Raw genomic sequence first — 22,949 nt, 5'->3', positions numbered from 1 at the left:
GCCACCCTAGGCACCTGCTTGTTTAGTTGGTGCCTAGAGCCGCCCCTGGTGGTGGGGGAGGCATTGGGTTATTGCCTGGGGGAGCTGCTGGGGGAGGGAGGAGATTTACTTGTTCACAAACAATTTTAACAGTTCTAAAGCTTCAACTTTTTGAATATCAGTGTCTAGTGTCATTAAATATACCTCTACCCCGATATAACGCTGTCCTTGGGAGCCAAAAAATCTTACCGCGATATTGGTGAAACCACGTTATATTGAACTTTCTTCGATCCACTGGAGTGTGCAGCCCGCCCCCCCCGGAGCACGGCTTTACCACGTTATATGCAAATTCGTGTTATAGCCGGTGGCGTTATATCGAGGTAACAGTGCAGTTCTGGTCTGACCAAAATATTGGCTGATCCCCCATAATTTCCCACAACCGTGAAAATTTTAATTGGAATGAAATGCTTAAAACCCAGATTGCTCTGCAACTGTGAAAGTTTAAATCAATAAATATAAAAATTGCTTAAAATAAACATTATCTGTCAAAATTATATATTATAAAAAAAAATTCTGCCAAGCCTGACTATTCCGCCTTAAACACACAGCTCCTGCAGGCTCATCCTCAAAGGAGGATGCCTCAGTGACCCTCTACACCAGCACAGGGGCTGATTGCAGGCAAGGAGCTCCTTTGGGTTTTAATTACAGGCTAATTTCACTGAAAGTTACCTGTCACAGGTGTAACTGTACATTTTTTCACTAAAGCCTCAAGGAGTGAAATTGGTTGGGTCATTCCTGCTCAGCAAACAACAGGAGTCAGTTTCAGGAAAGGAAACACCCCCTTGCTGCTGCAGGAGGGGCATAGTGTGAATTCAGGAAATTGAAACTAATCCTGTTCCACTGCCCAGAGGGAGCCATGGCTGCAGAGAACCCCATGGAAAGTCTCCAGGAAGAAGCTACATGTCCCGTCTGTCTGGAGTATTTCACAGAACCTGTCACTCTGGAGTGTGGGCACAATTTCTGCCGAGCCTGCATCAGCCAGTGCTGGGAGGGATCCGATACAGCCGCCTCCTGCCCTCAGTGCAGAGAAACTGTGCAGCAGAGAAACCTCAGGCCCAACAGGCAGCTGGCAAATGTCACAGAAATCACCAGGCGGCTGAGTTTACAAGCAGCAAAGGGAGCAGGAGCGGACGGGGTGTGTGGGGAACACCAGGAGAATCTGAAACTGTTCTGTGAAGAGGATCAAACCCCCATCTGTGTGGTGTGCGACAGATCCCGGGCTCACCGCGCTCACTCAGTGGTTCCCATAGAGGAGGCTGCCCAGGAGTACAAGGTAGGGAACTGCTGTCAAATGTAATGGGTTAACTTTTGGGTTTTAATTACAGGCTAATTTCACTGAAAGTTGCCTGTCACGGGTGTGACTCATCACTCAGCTCTGTAAAGTCTTAAGAAAATTAATGATCTGGCAGTGTGGCAACAGAGGCAAAATATCAAATCTTGAAAGCAGGATCTACACCCCCCGGAAGCCCCACTCACTCCATACCCCCGCTCCATTGCTTGCTCTCCCCCACCCTCACTCACTTTCACCAGTCTGTGGCAGGAGGTTGGGATTCAGGTTGGGGTGTGGGGAGTTTGCAGTCTGGGAGGGGGCTCTGGGCTGATCTTGGGGCAGGGGGTTGAGGTGCAGGAGGGGGCTCTGGGCTGGGGTGTTGGGGTGCAAAAAAGGATACAGGGTGCTGGCTCTGGGAGGAGGGTCAGGCCTGGGGCAGCAGGTTAGGGTGCGGCACTGACTTACCTTGGGCGGTTCACAGGCGGCAGTGCAGCGGTGCTAAGGCAGGCTCCCTGCCTGTCCCAACCCTATGCCACTCCTGGAATGTGCCAATGAGCCCCTGTGGTGGGCATGTGGCTCTCCGCATTGCCCCTCTCTGCAGGAACCACTCTCACAGTTCCCAATTTCCGGCCAATGGGAGCTGCGGGGGCGGTACTTGCAGGCAGGAGCAACGTGAAGAGAACCCTGGCCTCACCCCAGGCTGAGGGGGCATGCTGGCCACTTCTGGGAGTGCCGTACTGCTGGGGCAGGCAGGGAGCCTGCCTTAGCAGCGGCGGGCAACCCTGCTGCACCGCCGGAGATCGCGATCGACTGGGAGAATCTCCAGGATCGACTAGTAGATCGCAATCAACTGGTAGGTGACCATTGGTCTAGCTAGATAAAAGATGGGAAGGGAAACTAAGGCATAAAACAGGACAGCAAGTTGCCCACAGTCACCCAGCATGTCAGTGACAGAGCTTAGCATAGAACCCAGATCTCCCCAGACCCAGTCCAAGACCCGAAACACTTTGCCATGCTGACAGCTGAGTATCAGCCCCACCCAGTGATGAAGTGTTTATATTAGGAGAGAGAGACACGTTGACAAAAGTCCCAGGCCCACCAGGAAGAGGAGGTTTCTCACTGGGATTCTTAACTCCCGTGGGATTAAACTCAGATGCTGCCGGTCTGCAGTAGAGGAGATCACTGGGCTAAACAGTTTGTGGGACCCTGAGCACCTTCAGTCCGCACACAAAAGGGCTCCAGACAGCTCAGGTCCATGCCAAGTACCACTGGGATTAGACTGGGTTGTAGCAAAACCAACCACAGGCTGGAGCTGACCCATGCCAGTTTGACCTGTTCTGTTGTGTACCAGCCAAAGTGGTTCCATTAGTCCCGCCTGCAGCCTTTTGAAATCTCCCAGAATTCACTGCTTCCAGTATCTTTACCAGGGAATGGAACTGTGCGGAATCTGCCCAGGGGGCATTTCCAGAGAAAGGCTTTAGGACAGTAGTAGGGCAAACCCCAACCCGTTCTTTATACAAATCTGAATCATGTCTAATTAGGGTGGTCACTGAGGCATCCCCAGAACATCAGACATGCCCACGCCTGCCTCCATGGGCCCGTCCTCACCAGTATCAGTCACCCTGTGTGGGCCCCATCACTGCTTTTTTCAGTGTGCCACCCACGTGCATCATTCTGTAGGAAGTTGTCACCCACTCTCCCACCAGTGTCCTCCTGCATCTTCAGTCTCCTCCTCTCCCTTTTGCACCAGACAAAGCCAAGTCCAGTGCTGGGTCCCTACCGGACAGGGATAGTGCTCCACAACACTGGGACTGTGCAGCTTCAAACCAGACTTATGGCCTCCCGGCATCTCAGGGGGTTTGCCCCTGTGCTTAGACCAGCTCTGCCCAACCAGTGCAGTCCTCAGGGCTTCAGGGCTGAAATCCCAGCAAATATTGAAACCCTAGTGGCTTCTGGGATTTGTATCACTTTGTTTGTTAAACCTTCTACAAAACAGGTTTATTGATTCACCCCCATGTGACTTTGGTGCCCTGTTATGCTCTGTACCACTAATCAATTCACAAATACCAGTAAAGCTTGCTTATAATTGAGATCTCTAATTACTAAAAAAACTGAACCAGAATTGGTAATGAGTCTGAATGTCACATGCTCCCAGTCTCCATTAATGAGGTTTCATCTCCTTGGTGATCCTGATGTCTCAAAGTGATTAGAACCACAGTCATCTTGGGTTTTGGGTGGGAAAACACCCACTTCCAAATACCTCTCAACTATCCAGATGAAACCTCCCAAATCATTTCTGTTTCTTCAGAAAAGAATCCAGGCCCATTTGAAGACTCTGAGGGAAGAGAGAGAAAACCTGCTGGGATTGAAAGTGACTGGAGAAGGGAATAGCCGGGAGTATCTGGTAGGTGCCTGTTGTTATGAACCAGAAGGGACTGGCAGTGGAAGGTCTGTTTGGAGGCAGACTCCTGTGTGGCCTTGGTGAACATGGGCTTATATGTGTGTTTCTCCATTGGATTGCTGAGTTTGATTTATGTGTAGACAAGCCCTAAGCTTCCCTTTCAATTGGTGAGTCTAGCCCTTGTGGCTTGCTCAAAAATCCTCCCCAAGTGAACTGAATGTCCCCGTGAAGTGCTGTCCGGTGTGTCTAGACATTTTGTGCATTTTTAAAACGTTTGTTTCTTTTAACTCCCCTGGTGTCTCTGTCAGTGTAGTGCTGAGTCCTGCCTCCTGCTGCTCTGGGTCTGAATTTCCAGAGACCATAAATAACAGAATATGCTGACCATGACCGACAGAGAAACATCCCTTTCAGAGGGATACAGGGGCCAAAGGGGAAGGTGTGAGAGAATCCCCTGCCTAGTACCCACAGGTAGAATGAAATGTCAGAAATCTTAGTATTTTCAAAGTAAATCAGCCTCCTGCACACTCAGCTCTCCATGAAAGGACCCCAGGCTCCATCCATGTCCCTGACCAGCCCTTTTCCTATTTTCATACAGAAACAAACACAAACCGAGAGGCAGAAGATTGTGACTGAATTTCAGCAGCTGCGGCAGTTCCTGGTGGAACAAGAGCGACTCCTGCTGGCCCAACTGGAGAAGCTGGACGAGGAGATTGTGAGGATCCAGAATGAAAATGTCAGTAAACTCTCCGAGCAGATTTCCCATCTCAGTGAGCTGATCAGTGAGCTGGAGGGGAAGTGTCAGAAGCCAGTGAGTGAATTTCTGCAGGTGAGACTGAATGAAAAACATTAGCACTGGAGCATAGTAGCTGGGGCAGGGCCTTCCTCCCCCATATTTCCTAAATCCCTTCCCTGGCACCCCCTGTTTGTGTCAGATGGGACTGAGATTCTTTTCTCTCTCTCTCCTCTAGGATGTCAGAAGCACCTTGAGCAGGTACATGGCTCTCTCCCTCCCCCTCACACTTCACAACGCTGGGAAAGAGCTTGGTGGTGATGTTAGCACTGCATCTCCAGAGGGCTCTACAGCCAAATGTGTGGGGAAGGTCACATGTTGGATATAAATCTCTCTGATCAACCTCATCCTGAGGTCCTCACACTTGCACAGAAGACTCTGGAATTCTCCGTTCAGTTGGAAAGAGTGACCTCAAGTATTTCCTAGAGATGTCACATCCCCGGGGGGACGGGCTGACTCAGGATTGTGGGGATGGAATATGGGCCTGTCACTGCTGGAGCCCTGGTCACCATTCAGCCCAGGCCAGCAGCCTGAAGGCTGTTTGGAAACCTGTGTGGAATGAGCTGGGGAGAGGGGAGTTGGTGTCTCAGTCTAGTTCCTAGTGGTCAGATTTCTATAGCACTTCACCCAGGAACTTCCTGTCCCTCAGAGCATGGAGGCCAAGGAGTGAATTGGCCAGGGAGACTCAATTCCCACTTTATCCCCAGAGCTGATCTCTCCAGGCCAGAGTTGAAGAATATTAATGGTCCTTTGAGGGGAACATTTCATGGCCATGGGCTGTGTTGCACCTGTTCTGAGGCTGGGAGAAGTTGAGGAATTCTAACTCCAGGCCCATTAGAGCAGCAACTCACTAGCCAGAATTTATAATGAGTCACTAAATGAAATATAATCACGTGAAATTGTTTCTCTCTAGGTGTGAGAAGAGGAAGTTTGAGCAGCCGGAGGAGATTTCTCCTGAACTGGAAGAGCGAGTCAGTGGTTTCTCCCAGAAAACTATTGTGCTATCGGAGACTCTGGAGAAGTTCAAAGGTACCTAAAATAGATCTAGGAATGGTAATTGGGATGAGCCGCTGAGACTGTGGGAAGAGAATGGTGTTGGTCAATTGGGTCACACTTAGATGTTGCTTCTATTTAATTGTTGGGTGAGAATGCCCTGCACTAGGGGTCCAAGACCATCAGATGGACTAATTCAAACCTTTATTTCTACCAAAAGCCTGCCTTGCCATTACAATTACTGTAAAGTAAGAAATGTCTCAAAGACTTTAAGGCCAGAAGCGACTATCACACTCATCCAGTCTGACCTTCTGTACATTGCAGGCCACAGAATCTTGCCCACCCACTCCTGCAATTGACCCCTAACCTCTGGCCTAGTTCCTGAAGTCCTCAAATCATGATTTAAAGACTTCAAGTGTAACAGGTTGAGCACTCACCGGTGCAGCACCTCCTGCTGGTCATCCTGGGAATTAGCTCTTCAGCTCCGAAGCACCCCCTGCTGGCTAGTGTCTCTCCTGCCTCAGGCCCCCTTGTACCTCCTGGACCCCGATGCCTCTTACTTTGAGGTTCTGCCCACAGCAGTACCCCCACACTCTGGGTCTCTCCTCCTAGGGGAAGCCCAACTCTGTATACCCACCTTGCCTCAGTGGCTACTGCCAGTCATCATCTAGCCCCATTTCTCTGGGGCAGCCTGCAGTCCACAATGTCCACTCATCATTGGCAAAAGGGTTGGACCTGCTGCCTTTCTATCCCAGCTGTCTCCCTGCAGCCCTAGTACAATCCCAGGCCCTTTGCAAGGCATCAGCCTGGGACTTGCCAGGCCAGGCTCCCCAGCTCTGCCTGCCCTTCCCCAGCACTGCTCTGTCTGAGGTACCCTGTGCTCCCGGGGCCAGCTGTGACCTACTTGGGAGTGGCCCCCGCTGTGGCTGCCTCCCCAATCAGCCGACCTCAGCTGCTTTTTACCTTTTAACTCCTTTTATCCCAGGTACAGGGTAACTGCCCCGCTACACAAGTTACACAGAGATTCCACTATTGATACTAGTTTAAATCTGCCACTGACCCATGCCCCACGCTGCAGAGGAAGGCAGAAAAAACCCAAAGGCTCTCTGTCCATCTGACGGGGGGGGGGAAATTCCTTCCCCACCCCAAATATGGTGGTCAGTTGAATATGGAGCATTTTGGCAACACGCAACTGCGAGACACGTGGCAAAGAACTCTCTATAGCTCAGAGCCCTCCCCATCTACTGCCCCATCACCAGCCATGGGGCACATTTCTCAAAGGCAGACCCAGCGCATCACTGAGCTCTGGACCCGTATGCAGCTAGTCTGGGCCAAATGGGCTGCAGGGAAGGAGAAAGCCCCTCCCCCACAGTGAGGGATCCCTCCAGCCCAGGCGCCTCTTGTGCCTTCTCCACAGCTGCAGGCACAAGGCGTGTTCTTGAGAGGGCTGGGAATGGGGTGGGTGGGGGGGTGAGGGCGGGTGGAAGAGGGAGGGGGGGTGGACGAGGGACAGAGGGATGTGGGCCGTGTAAAACTGGGCCTCTGACACTCTGCACACTGGGCAAGACACACGGGGGCCGTTGTCATAGGGATGTAACTCTGGCTGGCTTCAGAACTTCCTCAGCCTGTGCCAAGGTCTGCACCGGCCCCTGCAGCCACTGAACAGCGGAGTCACAAATGGCCCCTCCCCTCTCTCCTTTCGCTGGTACAGGGGTGAATCTGGCCCATTGAGCCAACCTTCCCCCGCCTCAATTTCCACATTTATAAAATGGTTTTATTATTATTTCTATTTCTGCCTATGGAGGACAAGGCCCCGTCGCGCTGCTCTCTGTAGAGACGCTGAGTAAACAGACCCAACAGCTCACAATTAGACCAGGATTTCACAAACTCTCAACATCCCGTTAGTGTCAAAGGGAACCAAGTGGGTAAAGTTACTTTTATGCCAAAGTCTTTGTACGATCTGGATCTAGGTTACAACAAAAGGCCGTAAGTGAACAAGACAAACCAACCAGAGTCTGAAAGGTGGGAGGGGATGATGAGGGAAAAGTAAATCTTTCTTACAAAGTGTCTGTCCTGGGATGGTTGTGAGGCTGCAAGGATGCTGGCTCTAGTGCTGGGAGATGTACAAATCAGAGAGGAAAGAGACAGTTTCAGATCTCTTTATCTTAAATAAATGAGTGTGTTTCTGTGCCTCTGTCATAATTATAAAACAGTTTCAGAGTAGGGATGCTGTTATAAATATGAAAGTCTGAAATCTCACCTCTCTTCTCCGTTCTCCGTCCAGACACTCTGCTGTCTGAATTGAAGAGAAAAATCATTTTTCTTTCAATTGAAGAGGGTGAATCATTTGGAGCACACAGACAGGGTGAGTTTGTGGGTGAAAATGTCTTTAAATTATGAGAAAATTCCAGAGAAAACATCTTCATGAGATCGTAGCTAAAGTTACCAACCAAACTGGCAGCGACCATGACACTCATAGTCCTAAAAATAACACATTAAATGGTAAGGAGATCCAAGGGCTGATGTCCCCCTCCCCTCCCCTCCCCCCACACTTTTAAAAGTGGGATGACTAGGACACTTTTCAACATGGGCATAGTTTGGGGGGAGAGGGCCATGTTGCCCCCACAAACTGCAAGTCTTGGGCAGGTGTGAAGCATCGCAGGTAGTGTCTGTGCTCTTTGGGCAGGGAAGCTGATCAGCTCCTCTCTGTGTAGTCAGCCTGTGCCCGTGGCACCAACTTCTTCCTGGTGCTGGCCTCCCTCAGTGGCTCCACCCCTGCTCCTCTTTCCCTGAGGCCCTGCCCCCTTGCCAGGTCAGAAGCCAGAACCGGGACACCACCCAGGGAGCCCAGGCACACCCCAGGGAGCGGGGACATGGGCCGGGGGCTGCTCTCAGAACCCAAGTCCTATGTCCAGGGCAAGTGGAGTGTCAGGGGGTCTTCCTAGTGGGCAAGTCTCCCAGCCTGGCCAGGGGGCAGGGCCAGGGGGCAGGGCCTCGCTCAGGGCCACGGAGGGGGCGGGGCCACACAAACAGTCCTGACACCACCCTTAGTGCTCAGTTCATGCCCATTCTGATGAACAGAAACACTCTTAACTGATCAGAGGGGTAGCCGTGTTAGTCTGAATCTGTAAAAAGCAACAGAGGGTCCTGTAGCACCTTTAAGACTAACAGAAGTGGGCATTCAACCACAAAAGCTTATGCTCCAATACTTCTGTTAGTCTTAAAGGTGCCACAGGACCCTCTGTTACTCTTAACTGAGTTCCACCCGAACAGAGCTCTGTGCCACATCCCTCTGCTTCACCCGGTGCAGGGAGTCTTCTCTTCACTCTTCTCCAACATCCTGCATTTCCTTTGGGCAGGGCTGGACTCTTCCATTGGAGCTGCTCACAGCTTCCTGGATTGGGGAGATGCTCTTCCTGTGATGCCGGCAGCTCTTCCCTTCTCTCTGGGCTGGGGATGGGGCTACCCCACCCAATGCAACCTCCCGCTCTCTGGTCTTAAGCAGCTCTTCCCCAATGCTGCACCTTCCTCTCTGTTCCCTGGCCTGGGCGTGTAGGCTGCATTAGGGGAGGGAGCTTCCCTCGCGGGGGGGGGGGGTGGTTTAAAGCTGGTATCTGCCTGCCTCTTCTGCTCCCTCCTCGATAAAAGCTTCTAGCACCTTCTCGGCTGTGTCTCTGCCCACTATGAATGGGCCAGCACCAGGAGCAGGATCTGGGAGCTGCTGAAGCCTCTGTGATAAATGAAGCAAAGAGTCCTGTGGCACCTTATAGACTGACAGACGTATTGGAGCATGAGCTTTTTTGGGTGAATACCCACTTCTTGGGATGCATGTGGGGATTCACCCACGAAAGCTCATGCTCCAATACATCTGTTAGTCTATAAGGTGCCACAGGACACTCTGCTGCTTTTACAGATCCAGACTAACACGGCTACCCCTCTGATACTGTGATAAATGAGAAACTAATGAAGTGGGACCCATTACAAAGACTGAGGAGCTGCAGTGACATCTCTGCTCAGTCTACCAGAGGCAGCTCCTTGGGATCCAGGCCTGTCCCAGCCAGAACAGAGCTGCTGGAGAGTATGAGAAATGGTCCCAGCCTCCCCCAGGGCCAAACTCTGCCCGTAACGCTCTGATTCTCTCTCTTCCCCCAGCGAATGTGACTCTGGATCCAGACACGGCTCATCCCCAACTCGTCCTGTCTGAGGATCAGAAAAGTGTGAGACGGGGAGACACATGGCAGCAACTGCCCAACAACCCTGAAAGATTTGACACTGATCCCTGTGTGCTGGGCTGTGAGGGATTCACCTCGGGGAGACATTGCTGGGAGGTGGAGGTGGGGGGTGGGGGAGGCTGGGCTGTGGGGGTGGCCAGAGAGTCTGTGAGGAGGAAGGGAGAGATCCGCCGTAGTCCTGAGAGGGGGATCTGGGCTATGGAGTGGTGGCTGGGTCAGTTCCAGGCTCTCACCTCCCCTGTGACCCCCCTGCCCCTGAGCCGGGCCCCCAGCAGGATCTGGGTTTTTCTCGACTGTGACCGGGGGCAGGTGACATTTATCGATGCTGGTGACAAGGCCCCGATCTTCACTTTCCCGCCAGGCTCCGTCTCTGGGGAGAGAATCCGACCCTGGCTCCAGGTGTGGTACAGATCTCGGCTCAGACTGTGTCCCTGAGACACACAGCAGAGGGGCAAATGGGAAATCAGCCTCTCTAGCCTTATGGACCCCAGTCTCTATGACCTTGGAGGACTCCCATCTACTGAGCCCCTGGCTCCTCATCTCTATGATCCCTGGAAGCTCCTCCCCCTCGCTCTCTTCAGCCCCAGGGATGGGAGGGGGAAGGGGAAGGGAGAACCACCCCTGGGGCTGCAGGAGGAGCAGAGGGGCACTGAGGGGCAGAGGTGGGGACTGGGCAGGGGGCCGAACTTACAGCCAGTCTGGGTCAGGCAGAGGTGTGGGTGGTGAGGACACAGCATGAATCAATCAGGTTTGGGAAGGTGGTGATATTAGCTTTCTCTGAAAGACAAAAATAACATTTTTCTACCCATTTTGGGGTGGCATTTATTATTGCTTAAAATATTCCTTTCTTTTACAAATACCCTTGCTGATTGCAGGCAAAACAAGAGGAATTACCTCCATATTTTCCTGTGTTTTTGTTCTATAGGCAGGCCAGGTTTCCATGGCTTCTATCTTTTAAGAGTTATGGGGAAATTATCCCACTGTTCAGTCATTAAATCTATGACGCTCTAATAAATTTGTTAGTCTCTAAGGTGCCACAAGTACTCCTGTTCTTTTTGCGGATACAGACTAACACGGCTGCTACCCTGAAACCTATGAGGTGGTGTACCTCAGTTTTCCCTTTACAGCAGACCAAGTTTACAATGTCTTTCCTGCTGTGTTAAGCTTTAAGTTTGTTTACAGGTAACAGCTGAAAAGCATCATTACCATAAAGGATTTTTCCAAAAATCATACACACTATACATTGTTACAGGGGTACTTATTAACATTAAATGTATTTTAATTAAAGGTATCTTGTTATACCGTGCCTTTTATTTAGACAATTTGTTTGCTGACCAGGTATGTTCTTTATCTGCAACTTCTTTGTGCTGGCAGATTTCTCAGTTCCTTTATCAGTTAGATCATTTGCATCATCACAGGTTTGGCTTTTGGATTCAAAGCCATCAGCAGAGCTCAGAGACTCTGTCTTAAAAGGAACACAATTAACTTTTACCAGAGTTTTGATTACTTTTAACTCTTGCTTCCAAAACACACAGAGAGCTGAAAAAGAAAACACAGTCTATTGTGGCTCCTTTGGAGCCCTTATAGGATTTTAATTAAGTAGAATGTTTCGTTTGCATTTCTTTTACCCCCTCTATAATATACACTGCACATGTCTGCACATTCCTTCTATACTTTAACTTTTAAAACATTAGCCATATTAATTTTTACATAAGGTGTAACTGTTTCTTTTGTTCTTACAGAGTTTTATGTGCCCTTATCAAAGTGACAGTCTGATTACACAGAGCCATTTTAAGGCTCGGTGTTTCTAACATTGCTTCTTTTTGTTTTGTGCACCTCACACCTACTGTTGCTTCAGAGGGTCACTGTCTTTATTCTTTTACTACAGATTTCATCTGCTATTTTGTTACAAAAACAAACAAACAAAAAATAATCCAGAATCTCTCCCTATTCTTCTGATTTTGACTGCCCTGCTGCAGTCATGACTTGGTCTTTATTTGAAAACATTTAAATTTTGTAAAGAATCAAGTTACCCCTTAAGGGTTAAATACCAAATCTCAACGCCAACCAACACTGATTACCTGTGTCTGGCAAAAAGGTCTGTCAGTTTTGCAACTTTTAATTAAAGAGTCAAATGGATTTTTAGTGGCATTATAAACAAAACAAAACCAATTTATCTTAAACCTACAAAACAGGAGTTTTACAAACCTCACATATTCCCACAGACAGACGGATACATACACATTTTCTTTTCCTTAACATCCCTTTTACTCTGCTTTGTTTTTACATAGCTGTACATAGATTACGTTACCTTTATACATTTGGGGCAGTTAAGTTCCAATAGAACCCCCGCCCATGTTCTTTTAGCAAATTTGACTCAATTGTCCATAGTCAAATGATTTTAATTAGATAGTCTCTTTACCTGGATTATTTACAGACATTCTTTTGGAAAAGGGTCCATTTTTCCTTCAGAATCGCTGCAAAGAAACCAAGAATTCTTTTAACAAGGTCCTTTAAAACATTTTTACAAGGTTTAACTGCTTAATTCTTTTCAGCCTCTGTAGAGTTAACTTTTCACTCTCTTTCCTTAAATCACTTGTTAATTTCCCAAAATGACACCTTTATCAACTCAGATTTCACCATTTTAAGTATTGTTCCAGAGGTTCATGCTTGCACTTACTCCTGACACTATGCCCTTAGGGCTTCCAACCTGTTTTTCAGTTTCTTTATCTGTTGCTTTCCTGCTTGTCTGGGCCTGATCCTGCTTTTTCCAATGAACCGTTTTTGTGAGTGATATTGTGGTCATTTCACAATTTTGAAAGAAATGTTTAAGGAAAGGGACCAGGAAGGGGAGTTGAGGAGCCCACCCTCCTTGCTGAATTGGTAGTGGAACACTAAAGAATCAGTTACTGAGGGGGAACAGAACAAGGGCCTTTTTGTCCTTTTTACAATGAGATGGGAGTATGGAGGGGGTTGGGATCGATCCGGGGTTGTTGGGTTTTTTTCCGGAGAATGGGGTAAAGGGGAGTGCTCGGTCTGGTGGTGGGAGAGGAGTTTTTTAATAAAGCTTTTAACTTATTATTTAATATTTGAGAGAGGCGAGTTTTGATTTTGTCCACCTACGATTTGCCTCTTCCCACCACTGCATGAAACAATTAACCTCTCCTTTTCCAATTTAGTTTTAGATTGGCCGAGTTTGTCTTTTAAGATGTCCACTTGGTCCTTGTTCCAAGGTTTTAATAGTGGCCACTGAGTTTTGGGATCTCCCTGAGTTAGCCTAGACCATTTTTCCAGAAATTTACAGGACTCTGGACCCTTCCTAAAACTGAGCCGGCATTCCTTTAGGGAACTGTCCCAACATAGACGTCTGGTTACCAATACAGGAGGACTTTACACACACCAATCACACAAGAAGGAAATTCAGGTTCGTCAGAGCGATGGCCGGTGCACCACACAAAAGGAGACCACAGGCTACTGCCTCAATCGCCCTTGCTTTCACACCAAGGGTTTTACCCAAGGTGCGGTGCGGCTGCGATTGTGCAGATTTCACTCACTCAGACCACGGGGACAGGAACCCCTTGGTCCGCCGATCCCCGGACGGAGATGGCACCCAGACTCAAACACTCCACAGGAGGACGGATAGACACAGAGACAGGACAGTCCTCAGTCCAGACAAAACACAGAAATAATTACCTGACCAGATTCCTGATGTCAGATCCCGGGATCCCTACCAGAACAAAGTGGGAACCAACAGGTTCGATGGCGTAGACCTCACTGTGGTCGTGCGCCCTTCCATTCAGTAGGAGGACCGCTTGGGCCAAATGCCCAGGTGGCGGCTGCCACGGTCATCCTACAATAATGGTCAGGAATCACACGGCCCCGGTGAAGACGGTTGCCATCTCGGTGGAACCTCCAAATTGTCAAAGTTAGACTCAGGACCCATAGTTTGTCAGACCACTCTGTTTTATTAGCACAGCGCTCTGCTAATACATTCAGATAATGTGAGCCTCCATGCAAGATTCAAACAGTCTTATTTATACAGATAAAAGGGTGCGAACTAAACAAAGGGACAGAGAGAGCAAAATTGTAAAATTTGCATAGGGCACAATATGCATATCCTGCTTTCTTATTAACTCTTATCGATCTAAAGTTAATGCTTCACCAATTGCCCTTAAGTGGGGCAATTTATTAAGCAGTTAATGTCTGCTTTCCTGCCCCGTGGCTTGCAGCATTTCTCATTTCTACTTAAAGGTACATACAGCATTCTTTAATTCATTCTATTTCTTTAATATAATTCATTTCACTTTCACACTTCCCAACCTGGTTGTGTCCCCCCAGCCCCATAGGGAATACCGTGCCCAGGAGGAGAGTTTGGGTTTTACTATGATGTGTCATGATCCAGCCTTTGCTCTTTGAACTGTGCACAGCCATGTCAATCAGGAATTGCTCAGCTGTGCTCTGCGGAGAGGTGAATGGTTGCACAGGGGGCAATCCATGAAGGGACTCGGGTGTTGCAATGCTGAGCATCACAGTGAGTATTTTTTAGACAGCAAGAAAATCACAGGAACAGCAGCACTGTGACCCTCAGAGCTGAGTCAGGGGCGTAAAGTCCCTAGACAATGCATGGGCATCACAGGCACCTTATAGTGCGATTCAGAAAAAACAGCTCACGAGGCAGGGAGCCATCTAAGCTAGACAAGGGGAGATGCTGACAAGGGGAGAGCTGTCCTGAGCCCTTCCCCCCTCACAGACAGGTGCCTAAATCAGGTCTGCAGAGGCACATCTATCTCTGCTTAGGAACCCACAGATGGGAACCCAGAACCTGGAGTTTCTTGCTGGACTGAGGTAGGCACCTGCCTCGCTCCACACAAAATGTGTGTGTGTGGGGGGAGGTGGTTTTCGTGATGTCACCCACCTTATAACTTTTACCCTCTCTGTGGTTAGAGCACTCAGCTGGCATGTGGGACAGGAAAGTTCAGTCCTCCCATCACGCTGTCTAGAGTAGCTCACGAATGTGAGTATCAACCTCAGGGAAAACAGTTACAAACAAAGGCACAAACCCCATGCAGGTTGTGAGTTCTGTATTTAGATTTCATGACCAGGTATCAAATGTGAACCCCTCAATCAGTAGAACAGCCTGAACGTGGCATCACAGACAGTCCCCTTGGGTACTCCTGTCTATCTGGCTGTTTTTCTGCCTCCTCCCCTGCTGCATCTCCCTGCCCCTCCTGGTGGGGCTGCCAGATTCCCAACAGCAGAGTCGGGGAAGCTTCTGCCCACAGTTTCTACGGTTAAAGCCACCAGCTGCTCTATCCCAGCCAAAGAGAACGGTGGAAGATGTGGAACAGGACACAGCCTCTCCCCAGACCAGGAAAAACCATGAATAGAAACCTTCCCACCCCAAGCCAAAGGGAGCAGGAGGTGGGAGCACTTATGGGAGAGCCTCTCCCTCATCCAGAGACAGGAAAGAGCCCCCCTCAGCCCAAGGCAAAGGGATGTGGCAGCCCTGATGGGGAGACCTCTCCATTCATGTCTATTAATTTAATATTTCACACATGTAGAAATAGTCACCAGAACCCACCGGGTCAGAGTTAAGGGTGTTTGGATGCTGGGCACTGAGAAGGTTTCTGTCAGGGCCGGCTCTAGGCACCAGCAAAGCAAGCAGGTGCTTGGGGTGGCACATCTGCAGGAAGGGCCAGCTCTAGGTTTTTGCTGCCCCAAGCAAAAAAAAAATTTGGCTGCCCCCCCTGCTTTTTTTTCGCTTTTACACATGTTTGCACTTTGCCATTTTGTTTTGACTGTTTAAAAAATGAAAACAGAGAATTTGTAGTTAGTGAAATAAAACAATTTCCTACTAGTGCAATTTTAACATTTAATTTTAACAAAAAGGGCTGGTCTACACTGCGGGGGGATCGATCCAAGATACGCAACTTCAGCTGAAGTCGAAGTATCTTGGATCGAATTACCTGGGGTCCACATGGCGCGGGATTGACGGCCGTGGCTCCCCCATAGACTGCGCTACTGCCGCTCGCTCTGCTGGAGTTCCGGAGTCGATGGTGAGCGCGTTCGGGGATTGATATATCTCGTCTTAACGAAACGCGATATATTGATCCCGGATAAATCGATTGCTACCCGCTAATACGGCGGGTAGTGAAGACGTACCCAAACACAGTTACAAACAATTTGAGTTCAACTATACACTGTAATGAAAAACGTTAGTGTCTTCCAGTTTCTCATAAATTAAAAGAATGTATATGAACTGAATTTTTCTGGTTTTTATACCTGCGTAGTCTTTTAATAAGTTAGTGAAATCTTAATTTTTTGCAATAGTACTTTCAATTGAAATTAATGCCAGTCCTGACATATGATTTTGAGACATGGTGGACCTCAAATAATTTTTTAGTAATTTCAGTTTTGAGAAACTGCGCTCACCAGAAGCCACTGATACTGGTAATGTTAAAAGAATGCGTAATGCTATAGCAGTGTTTGGAGTGAAAAAATCATTTCTTGCTATACATTCTAATACTTTTAGAGGAGAAGTTTTAGGACTTATTAGCTCAGATAAAGCTATTAATTCATCATACAATTCTACTGCATCAATGTCAGCAGCGTTATCAATACTGAGCGCTAAATGTAGGTCTTGGCACTGCTTCATGAGGTCTTCTTTGGAAAACTGATTTTTAATATTTCCAATATCGTATAAAAATTCGAAAGTTTCACAATGACCATGCAACTGACAAAATCTTTCTTCAGTGGAAGTTATAGCTACATCCAAAATACAATAGAAACATTCAACTTTAAACCTTTCGTGTGGATCGAGAATAGGATCATCATGAGCCTCATAACAAAACTGTCTTGTTTTTTTCCGAGGACGAATGAATTGTTGAGGTGCAAACGTTGGTTCAAAATCAAGATCCTTTGCTATTGTTGTTGCTTCTTTGACAGTTTCTTCAAATCCTTCATCTAAATGGTATTTTTTTAAATATTCCAGCCTTTTATTCAAAATCGTCTATGCCTCAGATATGTCTATGGTTATGTTCTGCATAACTTTGCTGGTCAAATTAATTTGATTTAGAATATAGTGCCAAATAACCGTGCAACATGAAAATTGAAACTGCATCATTTTCTGAGCCAATGTTTCAGCTTCATGTCGAAATGAAGGATCATACGACAAGTCCTGGCTTATTTCAAATAATACATCGTAAATCTCTCCTGATGAATATTGGAATAGTCTAATAGCTTCTATCCTGCTTTCCCATCTGTGACAATGCAGTTCTGGCGGAACCCAACTGAGAGTGCCAACTCAGGACAAATTGCTCAAACAGGGCAGTTACAGCCCAAGGCTGGGGTTTTTCCACCTCTAAGGCAAACCAAACCAGCCAGACTAAGAGGACTTCGGTCTCACCCCCCGGCTAACCGCAAGTCTCACAAGCAATCTCCTTAGACACTCCAGTTTCCCAGTATCACCACCAGTACCACTCGTTATGGGGACAAATGGTTATGAAAACCAATACCCAAATAAAAGAAAAAAGGTTCTCCTGATCTCAAAGGACCAAGCCCCAGACCCAGGTCAATATACAAATCAGATCTTGCCCACAAATCACGCTGTTGCCAATCCTTTAGAATCTAAAATCTAAAGGTTTATTCATAAAAGGGAAAAGATAGAGATGAGAGATAGAATTGGTTAAATGGAATCAATTACATACAGTAATGGCAAAGTTCTTGGTTCAGGCTTGCAGCAGCGATGGAATAAACTGCAGGTTCAAATCAAGTCTCTGGAATACATCCCCCGCTGGGATGGGTCATTCAGTCCTTTGTTCAGAGCTTCCGTGTAGCAAAGTTCCTCCAGAGGTATGAAGCAGGATTGAAGACAAGATGGAGATGAGGCATCCGCCTTATATAGTCTTTTCCAGGTGTAAGAACCCCTCTTTGTCCTTACTGTGGAAAATTACAGCAAAATGGAGTCTGGAGTCACATGGGCAAGTTCCGGCATACTTTGCTGAGTCTGAAGGCATACTTACCTTCTCTCAATGAGCCCATTGTATAGCTGATGGTCCTTAATGGGCCATCAAGCAGGCTAGGCAGAGCTAATCTCAGCTTGTCTGGGATGTCACCCAGAAGCATAGCATAAATTTGCCATACAGACAGTATAGAGCCAATATTCATAACTTCAACTACAAAACTGATACACACATATAGACAGCATAATCATAACCAGTAAACCATAACCTTGTCTTAGACACCCCATTTGACCCCCTCTATACAAGATTTGGGTGCCACTACAGGACCTTGGTTGCAACAACGATCTATATGATCCCAGTTTATGTCAATAACGTCACACCATCTAGTTTGACTCAGAGGTTTAGGTGTGAGTTTTTGTTCAAGATGCTTCTTCAAGACTGCCCAACGGTGTGTGGAAGCACTAAAAAAGTTGTAAATTGCTTGCACTGTGGTAAAATATGAAACGGCATCTTTAGATGATTTGGCGGCATCACTGACAACCAGATTGAGCGAATGCACATGGCAAGGAATGAAAAAAGCTTGATCGTTTAAATTCAATATTCTTTGCTGTACACCTGCATGTCGTCCTCGCATGTTTGAGCCGTTATCGTACCCTTGGTCGCCCATATTTTCTAAAGGTATTCCATAGTGTTCCAGTCTCTGTAGAATTACATCTGTGAGGGCTTTCCCAGTAGTTTCGTTCACTGGTATAAATTCTAGAAAGTGTTCACAAATTTTGACTTCTGCATTTTCATCAATTTTCAGAAATTGTAAACTATTGACATTTGCTCGGTTTTGCTCAGATCTTGAGTACAATCAACTATAATTGAGTAATATTTGGCATGTTTCAAATTCGATAAAATTTCATTACGCACTTCATTAGAAATTAATTCTATTACCTCATTTGGTGTATTTTTACCCAAATAATGGGTGTGAATCTCTCCATCTTTCACTCTTCGTACATGCTCAGCCATAACATTATCAAATTTTGCCAATAATTCAACCAATTTAAAGAAATTTCCATTGTTATTCTCATATAAAATATCCGAGGATCCACGGAATGCGAGGCACTGTTCGGCTAGGATATTAATGATTGCCAGTAAACGTTCCAACACCACTTGCCAACGTAGAATTTCTGAATTTAGTTGACGTTGCTGTACCGAATCGATTGTTGTACCAGTACGTAATCTGTTTGACAGCTCAATCCAATTTGTCAATGAGTGTAAATGATTTTTTGATGTTTCATGTTCTTTCAAATGCTGAAGCAAATTTCACCAGTCATTAAAACCTGCAGTTGCCAGAAGAATGTCCGAGTTACAGAACAGTTTGCAGCAAAAACAAAAAACTACATCTTTGGTCTGTGAATACACTAACCACGATCTATTAATTTGTTCCCCATTTTTCATTTTTTTCTTCATACTGGATGGCATAAATCGACGATTCGACTGATTAAATGGATATTCAAATGTAGGATCTAGTTTTGAAGGACCTTTTTTCACAATAATAATTCGCATTGTATCAGTAATTATTGTCGGCCATATACTTGGATCCGATCCTATGTCAGTCTCTCCTCCTTCCAATAATTGTTCTTCAGTTTTAGATTTGTATAACAGTTCTTCATTGCTGGACTCTTCAGCTGAAGTAGTAAATCTTTGGATGGATTGTGATTGTTTGTCTTTATCAGTTAGCGAAGATAATCTTTGGTCAGATTGTTGTTCATCTTTATCAGTGGATAAAGGTAATCTTTGGTTCGATCGGTCTTCATCAGTTGATGAATAATCACCTTCAATGCATTGCTTACAGCTTTCTCCTTGATTGTCAACTTTTTAAAAATACTTTTTTGAAGTACGAGATAGTTTTTCTGATCTTTTTTGCCATTTCTCTCTTTGTTGCCGGTAAGCAGCACCAGAAAGTTGTTTTCGTTTTTGTCCCGGCATTTTAGCCCTATAACCACTGGCACCGACACGAAACAGAAATTAGCGTGAATGGCGCCGATAGGGCAGCACAGTACACACACGTAATCGTGATTTGAGTGACTGTGTCACAACGTGACATGATATTTTTCACGTCACACTCCTATTGCACTACTGTACTTGCCGTAGGTAAGGCGCTAGTCATTGGGGTGTGAGAGCTCCCCACGAGCTCGAATACACACTGGACCCAGCCCTGCTGGCGTTTTCCCAGCGCTGAGGCCACCCAGCTGGGAGCCTGAGGGGCATGCAATGGAGAGACCTCTGGGGCTGGAGGAGCCAAGGAAGAGGTGCTGGGCTTGCTGGACAGATGCTGCCCCTCTCTGCCAGGTCGCTCTCCCCCTGCAGGGGGGGGGGAGGCAGAAGGAGACTTCAGGCACCGGCACCCTGAGGCCACCCTGCTGGGAGCCCAAGGGGCATGCAATGGAGAGAGCTCTGGGGCTGGAGGAACCAAGGAAGAGGCGCTGGGCTTGCTGGACAGATGCTGCCCCTCTCTGCCAGGTCGCTCCCCCCCTGCAGGAGGAGAGGCAGAAGGAGACACCAGGCACTGGAGTGCTGTGAGGGGCTGGGGAGGGAGGCAGCATCCTCTGGGGCTCCAGCAGGCAGAAGGTCCCCAGGGGTCCCGGGGACCCTCCCGCATGGCCCGACTCTTACCTTGCTGCAGATCTGGCCCGAAGTGGATTCATCTCCGGTCACCGCCGCTCCCAGGGCCAGGGGTTGCGGCTGCTGTTGGATCCTAGCCCTGCTCATCCTTGGTCTTCGCCTTGGCCCCGGCATGTGCTGTGCTCAGCCCAGGTTGCCACTCTGCTCCCCTCTCCCCTCCCCTGGCAGGAGGTGGAGCAGAGGGGAGGAGGAGGAGGAGGCAGAGGCGGGGACAAGCCGAGGAGGAGCGGACCGCCGGGGCGCCCTGTTCCCTAGGGTTACCATTCGTCTGGATTCCCCCGGACATGTCCGGCTTTTTCGGGTTAAAAATAGCGTCCGGGGGGAATTTGTCAATGTCCGGACTTCCCCTCCCCCACCCCCATGCAGAGCGTGCGCGCGGCTTACAGACCAGCCGGGGCTCCGACAGCCAGAGCCAGAGCCAGAGCCAGAGCCCTTCCTGCAACTTCCCCCCCGACTCTCTCCTGAAACTTGACACCGCTCCCCTCCTCTCCCTCCCTACCCCTCCCTGCACTCACAGATCGCGGGCTGTTCGTCTGGAGCTCCGACCCTGCTGCCCTCCCCCGCTGTCGAGCGTGCTGCTCTGCAGCACAGTAAGGGGGGCGGGGGCCAGAGAAGCGGCAGGGAGGTTCTGGGGGAGGGGGTAATCAAGAGACAGGGAGCAGGGGGGAGGGTTGGAAGGGTCAGGGAGTTCGGGGGGAGTGTCTGGGGGTTGGGGGTGTAAGGTTTTGGGCAGTCAGGGTACAGGTGGGGGGGATCTCAGGAGGGGGCAGTTAGGGGACAAGGCACAGGGAGGCTTAGGTAGGGGGTGGGGTTCTGGAGGGCAGTTAGGAGCAGGGGTCCCAGGAGGGGGCAGTCAGGGGACAGGGAGCAGAGGGGTTTAGATGGGTCAGGAGTTCTGGGGGGGGCTGTCAGGGGGTGGGGGTGTGGATAAGGGTTGGGGTAGTCAGGGGACAGGTAGGGGGGTAGGGTCCTAGGGGGCCAGTTAGGATGTGGGGAAGGTCTCAGGAGGAGGCAGTCAGGGGACAAGAGGCAGGGAGGCTTAGGGAGGGGATGGAGTCCTGGGGGGCAGTCAGGGGACAAGGAGTGGGGGGGAGGGTTGGGGGTTCTGAGGGGGCAGGAAGTGGGAGGGAGTGGAAGGGGCAGGGGCGGGGCTAGGACAGGACTGGGGCGGGGCTGGGGCGGGGCTCCTCCCATCCTCTTTTTTGATTGTTGAAATATGGTAACCCTACTGTTCCCCCGTCCTCTGCAGCCGGGGCAGGGCCGTGCTACCGGCTTCCGCCTGGTGGGAGGGGTGGCCGCTGCCTGCAGGAGAGCGGCGTGAACAAGCCAAGGAGCAGCCCGTCCTCTGCAGCCGGGGCAGGGTTGCGCTGCTGGCTCCCACTGCTCTCCTGCTGTCAGCGGCCACCCCCCAGGCGGAGCTGATAGCGCGGCCCTGCCCCGGCTGCAGAGGATGGGCCGCTCCTCCGCTTGCAGGGGCAGGGACGAACTGAGGAGGAGATGTCTGTCCTCTGCAGCCGGGGCAGGGCCGCGCTACCGGCTCCTGCCTGGGGAGGGGGTGACCGCTGCCTGCGGGAGAGCAGTGGGGACACGCTCCCCACTTAGTCGGCTCCCTGCCTCGCCGCACCCTGCGGCAGAATAACAGGCTGGTTACTGCCCCCCGGGGCGGTCAGGATCCAGCCCAGGACGCTGTTTGAGGTGGGGCCCCAGCGTTTTGCCACCCCATACATTTTGCCACCCTAGGCACCTGCTTGTTTAGTTGGTGCCTAGAGCTGCCCCTGGTGGTGGGGGAGGCATTGGGTTATTGCCCTGGGGGAGCTGCTGGGGGAGGGCGGAGATTTACCTGCTCACAAACAATTTTAACAATTCTAAAGCTTCAACTTTTTGAATATCAGTTTCTAGTGTCATTAAATACACCTCTACCCCGATATAACGCTGTCCTTGGGAGCCAAAAAAATCTTACCACGTTATAGGTGAAACCATGTTATATTGAACTTGCTTTGATCCACTGGAGTGCGCAGCCCTGCCCCCCCCCCTCCGGAGCACTGCTTTACCACGTTATATCCAAATTCGTGTTATAGCCGGTGGCGTTATATCGAGGTAGCAGTGCGGTTCTGGTCTGACCAAAATATTGGCTGATCCCCCATAATTTCTCACAATCGTGAAAATTTTAATTGGAATGAAATGCTTAAAACCCAGATTGTTGTGCAACTGTGAAAGTTTAAATCAATAAATATAAAAATTGCTTAAAATAAACATTGTCAAAATTTTATGTTATAAAAAAAAATTCTGCCAAGCCTGACTATTCCGCCTTAAACACACAACTCCTGCAGGCTCATCCTCACAGGAGGATGCCTCAGTGACCCTCCACACCAGCACAGGGGCTGATTGCAGGCAAGGAGCTCCTTTGGGTTTTAATTACAAGCTAATTTCACTGAAAGTTTCCTGTCACAGGTGTGATTGTACATTTTTTCATTAAAGCCTCCGGGGTGAAATTGGTTGGGTCATTCCTGCTCAGCAAACAGCACGAGTCAGTTTCAGAAAAGGAAACACCCCCTTGCTGCTGCAGGCGGGGCATAGTGTGAATTCAGGA

General features: G+C 48.9%; 1 protein-coding gene across 1 annotated transcript; it reads left to right on the top strand.

Moving 5' to 3' along the window:
• The first annotated feature begins 845 nt into the window (after positions 1 to 845).
• LOC135974959 (zinc finger protein RFP-like) lies at positions 846 to 11,012 on the top strand. Its single transcript, XM_065564592.1, has 7 exons — positions 846 to 1,312; positions 3,618 to 3,713; positions 4,306 to 4,536; positions 4,679 to 4,701; positions 5,414 to 5,529; positions 7,778 to 7,858; positions 9,646 to 11,012. Exons 1-7 carry the CDS (start codon positions 896 to 898, stop codon positions 10,158 to 10,160), a joined length of 1,479 nt encoding a protein of 492 aa, XP_065420664.1. The 5' UTR covers positions 846 to 895; the 3' UTR covers positions 10,161 to 11,012.
• Positions 11,013 to 22,949: the final 11,937 nt, after the last annotated feature.

This window comes from Chrysemys picta, chromosome 12, assembly GCF_011386835.1.
Source record: "Chrysemys picta bellii isolate R12L10 chromosome 12, ASM1138683v2, whole genome shotgun sequence".
Taxonomy (NCBI): Eukaryota; Metazoa; Chordata; order Testudines; family Emydidae; genus Chrysemys; species Chrysemys picta.
Note: the sequence above shows the minus strand (reverse complement) of the source record. Positions and strands in the feature narration are given on the sequence as shown.